The sequence below is a fragment of the Mirounga leonina genome, unplaced genomic scaffold (assembly GCF_011800145.1).
Source record: "Mirounga leonina isolate KUSES-001 unplaced genomic scaffold, KU_Mleo_1.0 Mir_118, whole genome shotgun sequence".
Classification (NCBI taxonomy): Eukaryota; Metazoa; Chordata; class Mammalia; order Carnivora; family Phocidae; genus Mirounga; species Mirounga leonina.
The window spans coordinates 573,055-594,907 of record NW_023270277.1 but is presented as its reverse complement, the minus strand read 5'-3'; the positions used below and the strand labels follow the sequence as shown (position 1 = coordinate 594,907).

The window sequence follows — 21,853 nt, the reverse complement described above, 5'->3', positions numbered from 1 at the left end:
GCGTGCGCATGGGTGTGCGTGTGTGGGTGTGCACGTGGGCGTGCGTGTGCATGGGTTGCGTGCGCATGGGTGTGTGTGTGCGTGCGTATGGGTGTGTGCGTGCGCATGCGTGTGCGTGTGGGCGGTGTGGCCTGTGCACCGTGCCTGCATTCCTCATTCGAAATGAACCTGGGAACACAGACTGCACCTGGATTCTGGAGCCCCCCCGGATCCTTCACTTCAGCCTGGGAAACAAGCCATTCAGTAAATAAAATGACATGTCATAAGCCAGAAAGAGTGAGCACGCTTTCAGAAATTCTGTCTGGAACTACTGAGTGTAACCATCAAAGACTGTTGACCAAACACGACCCCCTCAGGAAGCGTCTGTCCAGCGAGGAGGTCAGTGGGACGGCCAGTCCCGTTCTCTCCTGTCGCTGGGATAACTGGGGAGCCCGCAGTTTCATAGGCTTGAGATCCATCAAGACCTGAAACCTTCCTCTGCCAACTATTAGCTGTCGACCTCGGCCATTTACTTCTCTCTGAGCCTGTTTTTGAACTTTCAAATGCAGACCTGAGGAGGAGGCTGCACACACATCCTCAGCTCACACTACGTCATTACAGGTTTGCACAAAAGCACGTTTTCTTTAAGGCAATGCTGAGCAGTGGGACGGTCAGTGTGAGCTAAGATCCAGCTCACATTAAATATTTTCACCCACATAGCAATTTGACTCTTTTGAATTATTTATTTAGAGCAATTCTGAGGAATTTCAAGGAGTAACGTGTTTATGACTCAAACCAGTGAGCTGAGCTCTGTATGTAAGAAATGGGAGGAACTAAAAATAGCTTTTGAACAACCTGAGATAGCCCACGACAGAACACAAAAGGATTTCAGAGATATCTTTACTTTCTGTAACACAAACTGTTCAGCCTCACAACAAATAATGTGCTATTAATGTGATGTAAGTGACCTTAATTCTCCATGTGTGGCTCATTCCCGGTGTTTTAGGAGTGCCTTTTTGAAATAATAACTCAGTCAATGTGAGGTCAGTGATTTGCTATGACACAGTTCAGGCTCCCCTAGACCTCTCCCCAGTCTCCTATCCACAGAGCATCTGCATTAGAAAACCTAATTATAAATCCCTTTGAGATGCAAACCCTGTTAAGAGCCTGCTGCCAAGTCCACAGCCCAGGTTTGTCTTTCTTGGGGACCTGGAGCCTTCCCCTGGGAATGCAGACATCAAGGAACATGGTGCCCCTGACTTCAGGCCTCCATGCCAGGCAGGAGCCCCACATCTCTGGGTCTGCTTCCACTTGCAAAACTAAAGCCTACCCAAAGAGAGAGACAGCTCACTTTTACTTTGGGTCCCACAGTTGGCCCAGGGTTCCTCTCCTGACCTGCCCCCCCAGCTCTTAGAGACCCCCTGCCCTTTGCTGAAATGCAGCTGAGCCAACTGCAAAGTCTTCCCTGCTGTTCCCTGCAAGCTCTCCTCTGACGGGAGGGACTTCAGGACATTTACTGAGGACCCCCTTCCCTGGGAATCCCAACTACAGAAACCCACTGCTTTGCCGGTGATGGAGAGCGGGTTAGAAAACTCTTAAGACTTCAGAGAGATTCTTGAACATGATGCTTCCAACAAGTGAAATACAATAGGATATAAGATCAGCTGGGGGGCACCTGGGTGGCTCAGTCGTTAAGCATCTGCCTTCGGCTCAGGTCATGGTCCCAGGGTCCTGGGATCGAGCCCCGCATCGGGCTCCCTGCTTGGCGGGAAGCCTGCTTCTCCCTCTCTCACTCCCCCTGCTCGTGTTCCTGCTGTTGCTATCTCTGTCAAATAAATAAATAAAATCTTAAAAAAAAAAAAAAAGATCAGCTGGAAGCCAAGCAAACCTGGGTCCTATCCAGCCTCCAGTGAGGTTCCAGGGAGTTACCCTGTGCTTCTGAGCTCTGAGCTGTGGGGGAAGATAATGAGGATCAGCTCAGAAGTAAATGGGGTGTTCAGCAAGGCTCCCGGAGGCACTCCCCAACAGCAGACATTACTGTCTAGATCCTCTGCCAAACATGAGTAAGCTTAAGTTTACTAAAAATTTTAAACTGAATATTCTTATGTTGAGAGGAAAATCCATCTACTTTCCTGCAGGATGCTCCTCACTGTTGGACGGCACCTTTATTAGCCGCTCTCCAGGAGCTGTGCACAATTTATGTCTCTTCTGCAACCAAAGCTGACCGATGCAATTTTCTCATCTATTTTCTAATGAGAGTTGAAATAGAGAACAACAAGAATCAGAAGAAGTAATCTAAGAATCAGAAAAAGTAATCTTTAGAGAGAAAAAAGTCAGAAAAACAAAACTACAACTACGAAATTTAATTCCTGGACTGCATACTGATGACTGTCCTTGGAAATGGTCATTTTAAAACACTGTGCCCTGCATGCCAGTTCTTGGAATAATCATTCACTTACTTTACTCTTTGAAAGATTAATTAAATGCTTATGGATAATTTTAAGTGTATGTGTGCAGGATGATCTTCCGCAACAATTAAAGGTGTGCACAAAAGGAGATATCATTTTTTGAGATCACTATTTAAGACTTCCAAACACATCACTTGACCTGCAGAATACAACCTCCTTTTTAAAACTGTTAAGTGCTATAAAATTGTCTTTACTGTTACCACTTGCACCCTGTAGGTTTGACCTCGTGCTGTAGCCGGTCTCCTGGCTAATTTAATGGTTTCATAATCGCTTCATAACAAGTGTACTGGCAAAGACTTTCCCTCAGTCTTCCTGGGAAACATGCTGGATAAAAACAGAAACGGCTGTCTGGTTTATTAATGAAGAACAGCCACACAAAAGGATGATCCTCCGGAGATATCCCAATACCAAAACCACACCTCCGACATGTGGGAAGCCATATAAACAAGGTGATAAAAAGGCCAAAATGGGACAGTGAGGAGCCTTTGTAAAAAAAAGATAAAGGACATCAGATCTTTCTATAAAATTCTTTTTTTGGAATATCGATGAATAAAAGTCTACACGTAAGAATTGTCATGAGAACAGCTTCAACATAACATTAATTTTTTAGCATTTTGATGACAGTATTATGGGAATGTGTTTCCCTTGTGTGTATTACTACTACATGCAGCCTAAAATTCCAGATCTAAATTTAAAATTCTTTTTGAGGATATTTAAGGAGGCCAACCAAAATTTAAAACATTAAATTTTCATTCAAAACTTCTAATTTTTGATTAATGACTCCTTAGGGTCAACTTCTCAGACAAACACACTAACAATTCCATCAGGTATGTTTTTAACTTTTGACCTAGACACAGACTTCCTATTTGGATTTGCATAGTTGAGAAGGAAACGGGGGGTTCTATGCAGGGGTCACAGCCCTCCTGCACCAGGACACAGGACAAACCCTTCCTGGCTTGTATTTCAGGCCTGTGCCTCATTTACCGTGGAGTCAAAGCTCTCCATCTGGGCTTCTTGCTGCTGGAAGAAATCAGTCCTTGATGGAAATATCCCCAAAATGAAGGGAGCTCCTAGCTGGTTGGACACAACTCCCAAACTCATGCCCCTGATAACGCGGTCAAGGCTTGCTGTTGGTCTTTTCAGAGGAAGCCTAGAGACAGCCTCAATCACAGTGTATATGACTCACTTCTGAGAGCTCAGTGAAGCCCACAGGTCGACCAGACGTCCCCACCCTGCACACGGGCCTCGACAGCAACAAGCACAGTCCAGCCAAGTGCAGCCTGCTCCCTGTCACGTATGGTGGGCATCGCCTGGTCTCCGCCCACATGTATACATCTACATATCATATATATGCTATCATGTATGTCACGTGTCATATGTTATACATACGTTTAGTGCCCTGCTCTAACCACAGAATACGGCAGAAATGATGGGTTGTCTCTGATGGAGCGCGCCAGCAGGCTAGGGTCAGAGGGCAGCCTCCAGCAAGGCGCTGCGCCCTCCAGTCCAACATCTTCCAGCAACCGCATTCCCCTGTGCTGCGTTTGGCCGGGACCACAGAGGTAGGCTGAAATCCTGATTCACCTTGTGCGCAACAGTGAGACGGATGACGCCTGGCCCCCAGGGGCTGGGATAATGCGTGTCATTCTATACATCTAAGTGTTTGGGTTGTTTGTTTCCCAGAAATAGATCACCAACCCAGAGGCAGCTCTCTCTCTCTGGGACTTTAATTTTCATGCATGAACTAATAACTGAGCGAATGAGTTTCAACTACTGCAGAAAGGTAAGTGAAGAGGAAATGTGAAGGCGATATAAGTAAATATCAGGATCACTAGTGGCATTATAACCAATGAATACTCTCACGGCTTTGTTAAGGGTGCTAGTCCAACAACACCTCTGATCACTGAGGTTCTGTGCAGCTTAATATCTAATGACTCAAAGGGATATGTTAGTGCAATAAAATGGTGTTTATTTACAAGGACTTGTCAAGCCGCAAACACTGCCTGGCACGCACTAGTAGTTTTGAGATTTAGATGCATATTAACAGCACCATGGAAGCCTAAAGAATGAAGACAGATGCCTGGGCCACATCTCATACAAAATGGAATCTTTAGCTCTGTGTTAAAGCTCCCGCCAGGTGACTTCTGTAGGACAGGACGGAGTCACCGGCAGCACGCTGCCCCGGACTGCGGTGCTGGTGAGTCCCAGCTCCCAGGACGCCCTGGGCTGGAAGGGACCTCACACATGCCCGGGAGGCCATGCTGAGTGAGGACCTCACTACGGCCAGAGCGATGCTGTCGCCATCCACTGAACTAACACAACCCCGCAGAGAGAACCGTACAATAGAGAATACCAATACTGCTTTCATTCTGCAGATGACGTAACTGAGGTGTAAAGAAATCAAGTAAAATTTCAAGGGGTGGAGTCAGCCCGTCGAACTCTAGAGCACGCACTTCACACACAACCACAAACCCTCGGTGGCACTCAACCATCCCCCCGCTGCCTGTATGCCGTGGGCCGGCCTGATCTCAGTGGTCTGCGCGTGGGGGGCTGAGGACAGTTGCCTGCGACTCTGCCCCCATGACCTGTGGTGATGGCCCTGGGTTCTCCCTGAGCAGCAACTGGAGGCCAGACATACGGCCTCCCAACCACCTGGGCACAAGCCACAGCTGGGAGCAGGCCAGGGCCCACCGCAACTGCCCCCAGGCCACCAGGGAGGGGTAGGACTGACTCCCCCAGGGACCATCTGCCTTCACTTGAGCCAGCTCAGTGACCAGGACTGACTTTCTTCCCCTCATTTTCCATCTCAGGTTCCACTTCCCAACCTTTTTGTATAATTTAGTGTTTTAAAGAATTCTCTACTAGCCTGAGATCTGCTAAAAGTCCACCAGTGGGATAACTGTGTCTCTGAGGCTTGTGCAACTTGGTGGAATCCACATTCACCCAGTTGCCTTCATCTCCAATCTAGCAACACATGACCACTGCAAGCAAGCAGGAGTCCCACCAGGACTCACGGGAAGCCCTGACCCTCGCCCCCAACTTCACATGCCCCGGGGGAGGCGTCAGCCCAGCAGAAACTGAGAACTGATTCTGCTGCAATGGATTCACTACTTTGGAAGTGTTCAACTAAACTGGATGATACAAAAGCTTGGGATGCATGTTACAGGTAACACTTTGCCCTTCCTTAGCCAGTGAGTACTTTCCCTATAATAGCAGGCGACTATTTGATTAGCCCTTCTGGTCAGCTCAGTGGCTGATTAGAAAGCTGTTAGGACTCAGGTTTTTATCTGATATATTAAAAACAATGACAAGGACAATAATAACCAAAGATTCTGGAACATCTTACTGTAAGTAGAGGCAACTAAAATGCCCTCTCTCCAACACACGTGCACATACACACTTGTGCACACACCATCCATCCACCCACCCACCCATCTGCCCGCCCACCCATCCACTCACCCATCTACCCACCCGCCCATCCACTCATCCAACCATCCATCCATCCATCCACCCATCCATCTGCCTACCGACCCACCCATCCACCTTCATGAACAACAGGATGGCAACTGTGAGGATGCGAAAATGGGATGAATACAGAAGATTTTCAGGTTATCTTACTACTTCAACGGACTCTTTGAACCCAAAGGCACATCTTATTTATATGAAAGCACTCATGTGCAAAGAACACCTACCTTGTGAAGTTTAAATAGTACCTCACAGAGGTTGTAGGATTTTTCTGCTTGTACCCAGTCTAATGTGCTAACCTGCAAGAAATATAAAACATACACATAAACCACAAGCGTTCTCCTACTATGCGAGATAATGGGCATGTCACTTCAGCGTAGGGTGTTCGCACACATCAAACTACCTCGTTGTACACGTTAGAGATACTGCGGTTTTGTCAATTATACCTCAGTAAACATGGAAAGATTGTTAAGTATACATGAAAACGAACATGCTACTTTTAATTGGATAATTGTAAACATTTACAGCAGCGGAGTGAGTCTTTACCTTAAGTAAATTCTAAGCCGTGAGTAGGATGGTAGGAACACTAAACCTTCACGTGGCCGTGGATTTGAGTCACCTGTGCTCACCTCCGTTGGGGCTCGGCACAAGCTGGTAAGGTAGGGGCTCGTCTATCACACGCATTCAGGTACAGCTGCAGAATTCATTTTGGATTCTACACTGACTCGGATTGACACTGAATTCAGGAGGAATTTTAGGTCAAATTTAGAGAACTTAGGAGGGTGACCAGTATATGTGTTAGTGTGTGTGAGTCTGTGTGTTTGCTGGGATGTGACCTGAAGTGTGTGTGTCCAGTCTTGTGAATTAGGACTCAACTCACTAGTCTGCTCCATTCCAGGAATAATACAAACTTATTAGCTCATCAATTTAACTGAACATGTTTTTGATTGGCCTGACATTGCGTTTTACAACTATTTTAATGATCATAATGATCAAATCATCCAATTTTTTAAAAAGATTTTATTTATTTGACAGAAAGAAAGAGAGAGAGAGTGTGCATACACAAGCAGGGGGAGCAGCAGAGGGAGAGGGAGAAGCAGACTCCCCCATGAGCAGGGAGCCGGATGCGGGACTCGATCCCAGGACCCTGAGATCATGACCCGAGCCAAAGGCAGAGGCTTCACCGACCGAGCCACCCAGGTATCCCAAATCTTCTGATTTTTGAGTGCTGTTTTATGGCTGACAATTCACATTCGCATGTATGATCTCTACACTAGAATATTTCACACATAAAATCTGAAATAGTCAACACTGTAACAAATTTGGTTTTTATTGCTCACCCTGCACTTACTTTCCAGCCATTAAACATACAAATAAAAAATGAAACTAATCACGGTTCACGGTGTCTTTGAAATGTTGGAAGTACCTGATGTACTAAGTGGTGACCTTCTTGAAATCGTTCCGCTATAGAAACACCGGGCGGCAACCAGGCATTTCAAACCCATCACCTCGGAACATTTCACCGAAGAGTTAATGACACAAGAATCACAGGGACGTGTGGCCACTTAGTATCAACTGACCCAGAGTAAGTCCTTACTCCTGTGATTGAAAATGCGAAAGGTAGAATACAACAGCTACAACAGCGAGAAGGTCAGTTAGAGTGATAACTGGAAGGTGATTTGGGGTACAGTGGAGCTTGGAGGCTGCAGGATGCACGTGGACACAATTTTTAACTTTTCCAGTTACAACAATGCTGCTTATTTTTGAAGAATCATGAAAATACAAAGAAAAAAATTACATTATTCAGAACGTTCCCCCTTATTAGCTTCCTTGCTGCTGGGACCTGGCACCATAAAGGCTCACGTCAGTGTGTGGGTTTGCCGTCCTCAAGCTTTGCTACATGAACGCTTCTCTGATTCAGAAAAAGCAGAAAGTGTTCCTGCTTCTGTTTGACGCAAATTACCTCCAAAATATCCATGATGCCCTTCGGGCTCCTTTCACCTTTTTTAAATTAGTTATAACTCTGGAAACTGTCTGGGCTGTGCCAACCCAACACTAAACCCAACCATCTCACAGGCTGGAATGATTTAGGACACGGTCGTCCCCGAGACAACAAGATCAGCATCTACTAGATTAGTAAAGTGAAAAATTATATACCAGTGTGTGTATCCACATATATACATGTAATTAGAAGGTAAATATAAAGTTCAAAATTAGAGGTCTGGAGGACAGCAGTCAGTGATGGGATGAAATTTCTGAAGCAGATGTTCCTAGAGTTTTGAACTAAAGCTGAGCACAGCCAGGAATTACCTGTGAAGCCCGTTATGAGGCATGTTCCTGGCACCATCTGATTCAGATTTAGCAAGTGTGGCGTGGGGCTCAGAGATCTTGACTTTCAAGTAAATTTATTATTGATGTATTAAAATAGACTCTTGAATTATGAGGCCATGTGACCCAGCAGCATCAGCATTACCTGGGAGCTTGCTAGAAATACAGAATCTCAGGTCCCACCCCAGCCCGACCTGGTCAGAACTTTGTCTTAAAAATATGCGCCGGTGATGACTCTGTTGTGGTGAGGTCTTAAGAGACAATCCAAGGGTAAAAAGCCTGACCCCTTTTACAAGGAAAGGCTGGCAGACAGACAGACGGTAGCGGGGAGGAAAGATGGAGAGTGAACTAGGAAAACCTTATTTACACAGAGATGCATATTCAGTCAGAACTCCTCGATTTGCAAACTAGATGCTCCCTGACGTAACCTCCTTACATCAGAGGTCCTCAGATGCAGCCAGCGTGAGCAATCTGCACGGTTTCTCAGGAGGGCTAAGATCTCCTGATAGTGAGAGAGGGATGCAGACTGGCATTCGGAGCCATCACCACACCTGCCTGTCTCTGGAAAAATGCTTCCAGGGGACGGGGATAGGATGTGATCCCTTGGTCCTTACACTCATTCCTGATGACTCAGAAATCAGGAAAAGGAAAAATGATCCATGCTGACACCTCAATTTTTCCAACCAGCTGGCAACGAAAAGGGAATGATCAGAGTGAACATTTGTAACCACATGCCATTGCTACTTTTCCCAAGTCATGAGAGTTAACAGTTTCTATTTTATGGGACCATATTTGACTTGAAATGTTGCAGAAATTTTAGACTATAAGATGTAATATCTTGGCGTCTTTTGATATTATTGTGGAATACTTTCAGTGCAGCCCCAGAGGTGACACAGAATAATTCTGTATTTGATATACAATTGTCTAATATTTTTTCAGTCTACAAGTCTTCAATTATTTCTTTTCAGGTAAAAAAAATTAAATGATAGAATATATTTGCCTAATTGACATTCTTAAAATTGCCTCTAATATTTCTTGCATGTCCACAGGTAACTGCTACATAATTTGTATGTTAATGCTGTAAGATGCTATAAAATTGACTGTTATTAACACATTTTAATGATGTTTGAAAACATGAGTAGCTCCCGTTTTCTCAGATTCCAATTTGCAAGTCAGAAATAACAGGCTGGCAGGAAGAAGAGCAGAGTGATGAGAATTATCCTGGCTTTAATCCACACTTGGGAGCACCTCCCAGCGCCTGGAAGTCCTGGGCCAGCCCCCACCTCTGGGTTCTGCTTCCTCTGCACCGGACGCCCACCCGAGATGGAAAATGCTGATGGACTCCCCTCCCCCATCTCTCTTCCAGCCCTCTGTCCTTCTTTTTTTGCTTCAATGTCATCCCTTTGCCTCATCTTGATGGAGCTCAGAAACCATCCTTGAGTATAGGACTTTCTCTTTCAGCTCTTCCTAAATTATTTGTCAGAGAATCTTTGGACCTTCTGAAAATGTATTCAAGTGTTCTGACTTGAAGTGTTGAGACACAGGCTCTGTGAGTGTGGTCAGGCTTTCTGAGCAGACTCCCCTGGGAGGAAGGTTGCATAAGTGGGTACAGAGATAGTGACTGGTCAGGGACATTTGCCTTCTGGAGCGATCTGGTCTCATTCCACAGGGTGATGAGCAGCAGCCTCTCCTCCCCCAGAGAGCCCTTGTTTACACGGCCAGTGAGGTACAGTCTCTCTCTTGTGCCATGGGTGCCCTCCCTTCTCAAATCTCTGTCCGTGCAGAGCACGTCGGTGCTCGCTGCACCACCTGTGGGGTCCGTGCCCAGAAACGGGCCCGAAGATGTGTGGTGAGTCAGTAGTAGTCTGTCTCAGATTCAGAAACCTCATGTTTTATGTCACCATAGCATAAATAAATACACAGACATTAAAAACTTCACATATGGTTGTTATAGATTTGGGCAAAGTAGAAATTGTTATTGGCAAATTGTCACCAGCTCCAGGATACAACGTCCAAGGTCCGACTCAAATATCTGTAAATATTTAGGAATAAATTCACTTGCCATATTTCGTGTATTGCTTTTATAAGGAGAAGTTGCTAAATAGTAATAGCAAAATTCCATGTTAAATTTAAATGTTTTAGAGTTTTCAAACATAGTTATGAATATACAGATGCGTTGATTTCCATTGATTTCCATGTAGACTAATGGAACAGAATAGAGAACCCAGATATGGACCCTCAACTCTATGGTCAAATAATCTTTGACAAAGCAGGAAAAAACATGCAATGGAAAAAAGACAGTCTCTTTAATAAATGGTGCTGGGAAAATTGGACAGCCACATGCAGAAGAATGAAACTCGACCATTCTCTAACACCATTCACAAAGATAAACTCAAAGTAGATGAAAGACCTCAATGTGAGACAGGAATCCATCCAAATGCTAGAGGAGAACATAGGCAGTAACCTCTTCGACATCGGCCATAGCAACTTCTTTCAAGATACATCTCCAAAGGCAAGTGAAACAAAAGCAAAAATGAACTTTGGGACTTCATCAAGATAAAAAGCTTCTGCACAGCAAAGGAAACAGTCAACAAAACAAAGAGGCAACCCACAGAATGGGAGAAGATATTTGCAAATGACACTACAGATAAAGGGCTGGTATCCAAGATCTATAAAGAATTTCTCAAACTCAGCACCCAAAAAACAAATAATCAAGTCGAAAAGTGGGCAGAAGATATGAAAAGTAGCTTCTCTGAAGAAGACAAACAAATGGCTAACAGGCACATGAAAAAATGTTCATCATCATTAGCCATCAGGGAAATTCAAATCAAAACCACACTGAGATACCACCTTACACCAGTTAGAATGGCAAAAATGGATAAGGAAAGAAACAACAAATGTTGGAGAGGCTGTGGAGAAAGGGGAACTCTCTTACACTGTTGGTGGGAATGCAAGTTGGTACAGCCACTTTGGAAAACAGTGTGGAAGTGCCTCAAAAATTTAAAAATAGAGCTACCCTGTGACCCAGCAATTGCACTACTAGGTATTTACCCCAAAGACACAGATGTAGTGAAAAGAAGGGCCATATGCACCCCAATGTTCATAGCAGCAATGTCTGCAATAGCCAAACTGTGGAAACAGCCGAGATGCCCTCAACAGACGAATGGATAAAGAAGATGTGGTCCGTATATACAATGGAATATTACTCAGCCATCAGAAAGGATGAATACCCAGCTTTTACATCAACATGGATGGGACTGGAGGAGATTATGCTAAGTGAAATAAGCCAAGCAGAGAAAGACAATTATCATATGGTTTCACTTATTTGTGGAACATAAGGAATAGCATGGAGGACATTAGGAGAAGGAAGGGAAAAATGAGGGGAGGGGGGAGGGAGGATTGGTTGGCCTGGTGATGAGGAGGACTGGGTGTTATACGAACACCATGGAGCACTAGGTGTTATACGAAAACAGTGGATCGTGGATCATCACATCAAAAACCAATGATGTACTATATGGTGACTAACATAACATAATAAAATTAAAAAAAAAAAGAATATACAGATGCAGGTCCTCAGTGTTCACCATGAGCCTGTGGGATGTGCCCCTGTCCTCAGATGGAGGACACTGTGGACTCGAGGGTGACCAGCACTCCCCCAGTTGCCAGACAGCACAGGCAGGCTCAGCTTACAGCCTACGGCTAATGAGAAGCAGTTCACAGCTTATTCCACAAAACCACTCTTTCCCTAGTGTTTTCAGAGTGAAACTTCTTCCTTGTCTTACAAAAGCTTTCCAGTCCCCTTTTAAAAGTACGCCTTTGTTATTTTGAATAATGCATGAAAATGATTCGTTTAAACTGGCATCATAATGTTAAGTAATGGTAAAGTTTGCTTTTTTTTTTTTATTTAAAAAGTTAGCACGTTTCTCATTGTGCATAAGGAGCTTGGAAGTCACTGCTCTTATGTAACAAGTGAAAACCTGAACAGACACTTCCCGGATCCATAAGGGGGGACACAGGGCACACCGTGGTCCCAAGACAGGTCAGCACAGCCTCCCAGAGCGGAGCCTGGGTAGTGGAGTCCACTGCGGGGATCCACACTAGCAGGAAAACCACTGTCATATTAGCAGATTGCTGGGGGCTCAGTGTGGGCCACCCCAAGTTAAAAACTGCAGGGCGACCCAATCACGGGGTCGGGGAGGCCCCACGACACTGTGAGATTTACCTCCAGGAGCTCAACCAGGTCCCACAGAAAACACTGGGGAAAAGTCCCGTTGGAGCCTTCTGACAGACCCCAGAGCACCGTTCTTCCCAAGAACCTCGGGGAGGCAGGTTAGCCAGAGCCACCCCTGCTGGGGCTTCATCAGAGCCTCGCTGCCCTGGGGAAGAACAATACCAAGTCCAGCCCCTCAGCCAGCCTGTCCCACAGAAGGGGGGAGAAAACCCTGAGGGCCTTTCGTGAGGTCCAGAGTGCAGGGGCTCAGGCTCACGAAGGACTGAGACGTCATCACAGGACCACAGAAGGACTACTCACACCCGCTGTTTCTACCCAGAGCATCGTGTCCAGCGGCCAAGAAAATCAGCTGCCGAGAGAACTACGCCCTGGCCTTTCACTTCCCAGGAAATTACTGTGTGGACTCTGACGTGCGGGTTCTAACGTGTGTTTGGAAATGGGTGTGAAACTCTGTCCTACAACATCACATACACATGGAATGGCAGAAAGAGCCATGAAGGCTTGCTTTCATTTTCTGACTTTGACATTTTTGTGTTCCAGATTTTTTCCTGGTCTCTACCTAACTCCTGGACACGCGAACCCAACAGGGACACAAAGGTTTTCAAAATACTCAGTTTTAATGGTAAAATATTTACATACCTGTTTTTTGCATCTAATTAAAATAGAAAGGGAGCTGCTACCATTTCTACCTTAAAAGATGTGAACTCTTGAAAATATTTCCAAAGGTCTGGGAATGGAGCATCCATGTCCCACGGAGAAATCACAGTGCAGAACCGTGGGCAGGGAGTGCGCCACAGGCCATGCCTTCTCTCTGCACCTGGATCCAACCTGCTACACCTGCTGTCATCCCTTCCCTTTGAACCACAAAGGACTGAACACTCTTACGTAGACTGTCTTTGCTGTCTTGTGGAATTTGCTCTTCGTTATTTACGGGTTTCAGCCAGGAAACACTTTGAGATTTCTTGGCTTACTCTCCCCATCCCCCAAAAAACCTAAAGTGTTGGTTTTTCCTTTATATTCTCTTTAGAGAGAATTCGATGGCATTTCCAAACACACAGCACAACCACTAGGCTTTACTACCTGCCAATACTTATATTATGGATTATTCAACCAAGAGTCAAAGAGCATCTTCTTTGTGATCACAGAAAATACCGAGTGCGCTTCTAGCATTTCATCAGTACAGACAACTCCCACATAAATCACCTTATTTTAACCTCACTACAACCCTCTTCAGGGAGCATTTATTCTGATTTTATAGATGATATTTAGCACCGACAGTTTAGGTCACCAGGAATTTTTAAATTACATGAAGACATTAAGAAGCATGCAAATAAATCAAGTGAACTCACTCTAATTTGGGGATTGAATATTTATAAATACCACTGCCTTCGCCTTTTCATTTCTCCGTGTGGGTGACTAGGATCGACTGCCACTGGGAAAGGGATATAGGTGGCTTGCAACATGAAGAACCCACTGAGAAGGGTATCAGGGCTCATGTGGCCTCAGCCCCAGGGACATCCGTGCACGGATGCTGCCCGCCAGATCTCTTCCCAGAACCGGACACAGGTGATTCCATCTCTACTCGAGCATCTCCTTTGGACATTGTCAGGTGTTTCAAGCTGAGGAACACCCAGCCCTCACCCATACACCCCCCATCACGCTCCATCTCAGGAAACGGGGGCATTTTCCTCTCACGGCTGTGGGGTGGGTGTGCTTCCCAAATTTCCCGGATTCTGCAGCTTCACAGCCTGCCCAGAGATGCCATATTATGTAATGAACCATTTTATTTTTACATTTAAGGATTCAGAGGGTTGCACTCCCTGCTTTTTCGAGGGTGACTGCATCTTCATATTTCAGTTTTTGGAGAGATGCACACAAAGTTCGTTAACATCCGGCTTCGTTAAACCCGAGGCTACTGGTGAACGTGTGCGGGGCTCACTCCACCTCCCAGCGCCCCGCGTCCCAGAAACTACTTCCTAGACTCATCTGGGGCTGTGCCGTCTCTTTACAAGTTAACAGCGAGAACCAAACTAGCTCCAAGGGGCCTCACGCTTCTCTTTCCGTCAACAAAACCCTCTTGATCACAGGAAGTCGCCGCTGGTGACCCTGAGACGGGCACGGGGACCTGGGTGGTCACCTTCTGCAGAGATCCTGAATGAGGAGGGGCCACAAAAGAAACAGCGGCTAGGAAGGACCTTTGTTTCAAAGAGACCTGGACACCGGGCAGCCCTAGGAGGGGTCCGGGAGGGAGGCTCCTGCGACTAAGGCAGGGCTCTGTCTCCGGGGAATCCGAAGTCAGGTCACGGCGGAGACGTTGGTCAGAGAGACACAGAGACAGGGAGACAGAGACCAAGAGAGACAGAGAGACAGAGACAGGGAGACCAGGGGAGGGTGGAGAGGCCCCATGCGGGCATGGTGCCATGTTGTGGTGACCAGTCTGCGAGTGTTAGTTCTGTCCTAAGACAACAGAAAGGGGGCCGGTCTCAGCAGACGAGGCTGTGCTCACGGGGCAGCGCCCCCGGCCCGGCCCGGCCCGGCCCCCGCCTGCACCTCCGGCCCCAGCACCACGGTGGCCTGCAGGGACGCCATGCACTGTGCTGTGGCAGAAGTCACCCACGTCTGAGATACCAGCTGGATTCCACACCTGCAACTGAGCCTCGTAAACCCAGGTATGAGGAAAAAGCAGCAGGTTTAACTCGAGAGTCAGACGCATCAGGATCTCCTGGAACGATTGGTCTCATCCACGTGCCATCCTGTGCAGGCGCCGTGCTCATCTTCTGTGAGCTGCCCAAGCAAGCACAGAATGAACGGCTCAAACTCGTGTGTCAACAGATCTCCTGACTCAGCCAGCCATGAAGGAGCCGTGAGGGAGGCTGTGCCCTTGCTTCGTTACGTCTTCCCAGGTAGGTCAGCACATTTAAAACAGGTTTTGGAGGCCTGCTCTAGGACACGAATCTAGACACAATACCTGGGGGGATGCTCACTTCAAGCCGAGCCCCCCGCCCCCCGGCACAGGGATAGGTGGGTCTGCGCAGGGCCAGGCGCCCGCCTGTGTGGGGCGTTGTGAACGGCTGGAGCTCTCCGGTCTGAGAGGGACTCAGGCATCCCGGCAGAGCTCGGCGGCCGGCCGACGCCACCAGACTCCTTCCAGAGATGACGTGGGGCCTCCTAAGCACCATGCTAGAACCGAATGTCTAGAAAATTGAATTTCCCCTTCAGTTCAGGGTCATTAATGCAGAGATCCACCCACAAAGCCTGTCCTTGCAGCTTTTAGATGCTTTTTAAGAATGTTCCAGTAATAAATACAGTGAATGCGTGATCTCTAAAGAGCCGATTTTGACTAAGATTATCAAAAATAGCCCCCTCAGTTATACTTATTTACTATTTACCCATGAATTTCATTCAAGCAAGACTCAAATGAGGAAACAGATGAACATACAGGTAAAAATTAGACTAGATTCTTCTATTTCCTCTCGTTTATATCAAATAAATACCCCCAATGAAATGGTGACAGTGGACTAAAGCAGTGTTGGGACCATGCACCTCACCAACACCTGTAGGACCAGAGTCTCAGGCTCTGACGACTGGACACCCAGAAGCGTACTTGGGGAGCTTCGAGGGGACTTTCAGACCCATGACTTTCCTGGCACGTATCTCTGCGAGGCTGGGATTAAGTTCACGCATGCCTTGCTGGGTCACGTGCGGTAACGCGAGCTGTACCACCTTGGGGAGCAATACAACTTGGGAGAAACCCCCAGAAAGACGCCTAACAGGTTTACCTAGTTTTCCAACAGTTGTTGACAAGGCCCTTTCCTGTGCACACCTCCCGGGTGCAGGAACCCAGGTCCCATGGAGGCCCGCTGGTGACCACGGCTACAGGTGAAACGGACAGCCCAGCCCTTCCCTGAGTCGGTGCTAGGGGTCTCCTCCGCCCCCCCACCAGGGGGTTCCTGGCCGGCACGTCAGTGTCTTCCAAGCCTCACATTCCCTGGCGCAGACAGGGGTCCCTGCCCTCAAGGACTGTGCCAGCCAGTCAGACGTGCCCCTCTGGGGCTTGAATGTGAAAACACACCACAAGTTCAGCAGAGGCCAGCAGGAATGGAAGCTGACAGGACAGGAGAAGAGTGGTGCAGCCTCTATGGGCCCGTTCTTCCAGCGGGTGCCGGACTTCACTCCAACTTGATGTGTGGGGCGCGAGCAGACCAGAGAGGGTTGGTGACCTGCCCCAGATCACACAGCTTTATCCCCGAATCCTGGACCAGATCGCAGTCTGCTGGATGACAGTCCATAAGGCAGCAGCCATGCTGCCCGGCCAATGCAGCCACAGACAAGGGCCCCACGGTAGGTAAGGAGCAAGCAGAGACCAAGAGCGAGGACAGAGTGCGTGAGCCTGAGATAGTGCGACTTGGGGGCTGCGTAGGGCAGCAGGTGCATGCGTGCAGGAGCAAGCATTCAGGGCAAGTCCCAGGTGGCACAAGGGCCGATGCTCCAGGTCCCTGCAGCTGAGGGTGGGATAAGCCGGGTCATGTTCATGCAGGGCTGGCCAGGACAGGCCGAGCTGTGCGAGCACTCTGCACGTGTGCATTTACTCCTCAGCCATGTGTGCGAGGTGCTGCGCCATAAACTCCATCTGAGCCTGGGAGCGGCCTCCCATCCACCCCGGTCTCCAGGCGTGCCGCAGCCTGCTGCCTCCCAAACACACAGCGAGCTGTGAGATTCAGGTCCGCTCACTGGGAAGATCAGCACGGACTCCCTGGAGGAGAACCCAGGATGTACCAGCCGTGTCCGGAGAGACGGCTCCGCTCAGCGCCCCCTCTGCGGGCACAGGTGGGCAGGTCTCAGCACCCTGACACGGACTTGTGCCTGGAGGCACAGAGATGCACGGGGAGACCAAACCCCCACGTTTCCAGCCAACGGCACGGCCACAGGCCCTCTGTCCCGGGCAGAGGCACTTCCTGCAGCTCGGGCGTCTGGTTCTCTGGAGCCCTGGCGGTGACAGAGCCATGATCCTCATCCCAGGTACCCCTGCATTTCCTAAACATCATGTACAGGTCGTGAAGTAGTTTGAAAAACACCGCTTTGTGAATGGGTCTTACAGACTCTGCCCTGGAATTCCACGCCAGGCCACACACTGGGAGCCACGGTGGGGGTACCATCCGCCTTCACGGGGCCCTCCCCACTGGGAGGGAGCGGCCTGCTCTGTGTCCACACTCTCCGGCCCTTCCTGCACATGCCAGAACCATCGCGGCAGAGCACAGCCTGCGACCCGGTCCCAGCTCAGACCTGGGGCCCAAGTGACTGCTAACAGTAATTATGCCGGGACAGCACTGAGATCAGGAGGGGCCGTGCCGTTGGGACCGCAGTCACCTCGGGGCTCCCCAACCCGGCCGTGCCCCAAACCCCAGGGTGCCCGGGACAGTGGTCATCCCCGGGGTCCTCAGAAGTGGGACGAGAAATGTCACAGAGAACCTCAACTATCAGCAGGAAAAATAACTGGGAACAACCTGCGGTCCTGCGAGGGGCGCCTCTGGTCTCAGGCACTGAGCTGACCGTGCTAAACCGGGTGGAGGCGAGGCTCTTCCTCCTGCGCATCAGGGCCTGAGCCTGCCCTGAGTCTCCCTCTGTAACAGGGACATGTGAGCATCTCTGTTAGGACTGCGGACGGACGGCCCCTCCCCTGGGTTCACCAGCCCCACTCCCCACTCCTGCAGAGCCCAAAGTGAGCCCCATGTTAGTGAGGTTTGTTTCTGTGTTAGGTTTCAAATTCTCTCCTACTTGTCTTTGTCAGGCAAAACCACCTAATATTACATTAGCAACAAATGTTAAGAAAAATCAGTACATTTGTTTGAGGAGAATTCTATGATTGTTTTTTAAAAAAAATTTAGAGGACTCTTTAACCTCAGTAAATTCACAGCACTAGCTTATCAAAACCCGTACAACCCGGTGCCCTGGTTGTTCCAGGGACAGAAGGAGAGTGTCAGGTACGTGGGGAGGACTGGTGGTCTATGGTGTTGTTATTGGGGACACCCACTCCTGAGCTTCTAGTTTCCACAAATGTCCTAGGGTCACACTCAGTGTCAACCTCTGGGGAAACTGGGACACAGGAATTCTCCATACTGGACGAGCAACTGCTTTAACTCCTCACTGGGCGGGGCACACGTTGTATTTGGTCCCTTCTGGAAAGTGGTGTCCGTGATGATACAATTGTAAACTATGGCATTTAGCATCGGGTCTACGTGGTGGGCGCTGCTGAATCAGGCTGTTTGGTTATTTTAATAAAACGGGGATGTGAAGGAAAGAGTGACTTTTTAAATTTCACTTTCTGGCCATTAACTCGGAATGTGTGAAGAGAAGGGTTTTGTTCTGTTTTGTGTGTGACGCTCTGAGAAAAGCCTTCTGCACCCCCGCTTCCCAGCCAGCTGGTGTGTGAGCAGGAGAGCGGCGGCGTCTGGCCCCTCTGTGTCTGGCCTCCGGCAGACACCACATCCCGAGCTGCTTCTCCGCAGCAGCCCCTCCCCAGGGAGTCCGGGCGTCCTTACCGGAGGGGTGCTGAACACGTGGAGGGACGAGCCTTTCAGGGCCAGGAACTTGGATCGGAAGGTATGACAGGAGCCAGTGCCTTCGAGTCTCTCGCTGACCCATCCCATATGCACAACCTGCAGAGGAAAACCCTTGAAATTAAACCCAAGCCGTAGTGAGTGTGCACTGGGGCTAGAAGGAACAGACAGTGGGCACTCAGAACCAGCGGGCTTCCTAATGCTCAGACCAAACAGACGGCTGGGAGCGCGAGCGTATGAGAGGAACACCCACAGTTCCACACCGGCCAGGAGCGTCTCTGGGTGCGTCTGCGCCCCACAGGGTCCTCGGCTGCAGGAGAGTTGTGCCCCCCCATGTATATTTAAAACACAGCATTAAATTGCACTCTCTTTGGGGCTAGTATTGCAGATTTGTCTACGAGGTTGTGGCTGCCGACAGCTGTATCCTCCATTGCTACAGTAAACACAGAGTTGACCTACGTGGAAAGCCTGATTTTCTTTACAGTCCAACTTCCTAATACAAAGGCACAAAACACAAGTTGTAACAAATCAGAATAGGATTCAAAAAGTTAATGAAAACAATGACATAATTGAAGTGTTCAGGGCATGAATTCAAATGAATGTCAGTCCCGCGTCTTACCTGAAACTTTAATGTTGCACACATAGTAGGGAGTAAGGCTTTAAAGTAACTTGTGCATTTCAGTATAATTAAAAGGGAATCTTCACAGACATGCCAGCCACCTTGTGCAATACACCTGTCCTAGGAGCTGCTTCCAGGTGGGGACACCTGGCGGGGGGGAGGGAGGTGCTAACCCAGCCCGGGCTCAGGTGGGCTGTCCCCGCCGCTGCGGTCTGCAGGACAAACCCCTGACAGCTTTCACTCCAACTCCTGGTGAAAGATGTCCTGGGTCAAGATGCCAGATGGGATTTTACAGAAAGAAATTTTATAAAAATCAGATTGTTCATAATCCAAAACATCTATAAATTGCATGTGAACTTAATGACATTTCATATGTAATTTAATTCTCCCTAGATCAATTAGCAAAGAGATAAATTATAGCTTAGCTATTAATGGAAACATTACCTGCTTTATGAATCTTTTTTAGGTATTTGTAGCTCATAAATAATTTTAAGGTTAGCTAATTTTATCTTTTACATTATGAATTTTCTAATGGCTTATTACGTGTTCCAAAAAACGTATATTATAATTTTATGAACACCTACCTAATTATATCACTGTAATTAAATTAAGAGGACATAACCATTATAATAAATGAGCATATTTTCATTTATCTTTTCTGATGCCATTTCTATAGGAAAGTCTTTTTTTTTCCCACTTGAGTGAGTTGAGATAATTAGCTAAGTGTCCATCAGATGATACTGTACAGCTCATCCTTTACACAGAAAAAGCCCACATTCCTGAGATTTAGGTTTCTTTTGGATTTGGTGAGTAAGGTATTCATATTTCGCTTTAATTCAGGTTTTCCAGGTGAATTTTAGTTCGGAAATGTACAGAGCTACTTGCTATTTTTGCAGGGAACAAGTGTTTCGGTTTGCCCAGGACAATTTCAAATGCATGCCTGTCACTTTTAGGCTGGCCATCATCCCAGAAGGACAGGCCTCTGTTTGGATGGCAAATTACACAATCATCTTATTCACTAAATATAAGAGTCTAAAAAAATCTATACTCCAGGCCTTTTGTATGATCTTCTGCTTTATATTTGTTTTTTCCAATGTCAGTAGTTCGCAAATACGTGTATTTTTTTCAAATATTTATCCAAATATTATGACTTTGCTACATACCAGAACCAGGAAAGAACTGTTTGGAATGAGAAAATCATTGCCTCTCATTCTTAAAGGGCCCAATGTCACAAATCTAAACTCCTGCAATATACACAAAATGTTTAGTTTTGGGGAAAACGTGAGATAATCCTCTACCAAAAGCACAATGAGACACATCAGGCACAGTTCTTCAATAAGCCCATGCAGTAAAACTCATCTCTAATATTTCTCCCCAAATATACTAATTTGAGCCCCTGACAAAAAAAGTTCAAAGTAATACAGAAATTTTCAGGTTAGAAAACAGTCTTTAGATTGCCCATTACAGTTCTCTTATTTTATGGAAGAAGAAAGTGTGGCATAGATGTTAATCTGGCCAAATTATGTCACCAGGAAAGAGATTACTTGGAATCAGAAAGCAGCTGTTACTCAAACAGGGCCACGGAGACCGGCATCACACAAACATGGTTTAATGTGCGATAAAACTTCTCTGAGATAACCTGAGAGCACCATTACCCCACTGCCTCCAGGTCTCCGAACCCTAATTACTTCGTGTTCTTGGTATCAGGAGTTTTATTTCTTTGACCCTGTTTCCAGACTCTCTTGTGACTCAAACTAAAACAAAGCAGGCTTTGATTTCCTGATGTGCCAGGCAATCCGAGTATGCCCTGAAATCGAGGCATTCCCCCACCTACGAGAAGGTCCAACCCAGTGGCTGTGTTCTAACCCTCTAGTCAACATTCTATAATTAGGAAAGAAACTCTCAGGAAAGTTATTCTGAATGTAACTTTTATTTCTTGTAACATTTTTCTAAATTTATGATCAGCTCATCCCTACCCACTTACAGACCCAATGACCAGTGATCAGGAGCCCCGAAGTGGGGAGTCAGCTCATCCCTATCCACTTAAAGACCCAGTGACTGGGAGCCCCAAATCATAGAGTCAGCTAATTCCTATGCACTTATAGACCCAGTGACCAGGAGCCCCGAAATGGGGAGTCAGCTAATTCCTACGCACTTATAGACCCAGTGACCGGGAGCCCCCGGATTGGGAGTCAGCTCATCCCTA

The 21,853-nt window shown here is 47.4% G+C and overlaps 1 protein-coding gene across 1 annotated transcript in view; it reads right to left on the bottom strand.

The window, feature by feature from the left end:
- LOC118007321 (gamma-2-syntrophin-like) overlaps positions 1–21,853 on the bottom strand; it is a 219,473-nt gene that overhangs the window by 40,512 nt on the left and 157,108 nt on the right. Inside the window, exons 13-14 of the mRNA XM_035000341.1 lie at positions 19,011–19,127; positions 6,140–6,211 (exon numbers count right to left, since the gene is read on the bottom strand). Coding sequence (XP_034856232.1) covers positions 6,140–6,211; positions 19,011–19,127 — 189 coding nt within the window. The remainder of the gene's footprint in view (positions 1–6,139; positions 6,212–19,010; positions 19,128–21,853) is intronic.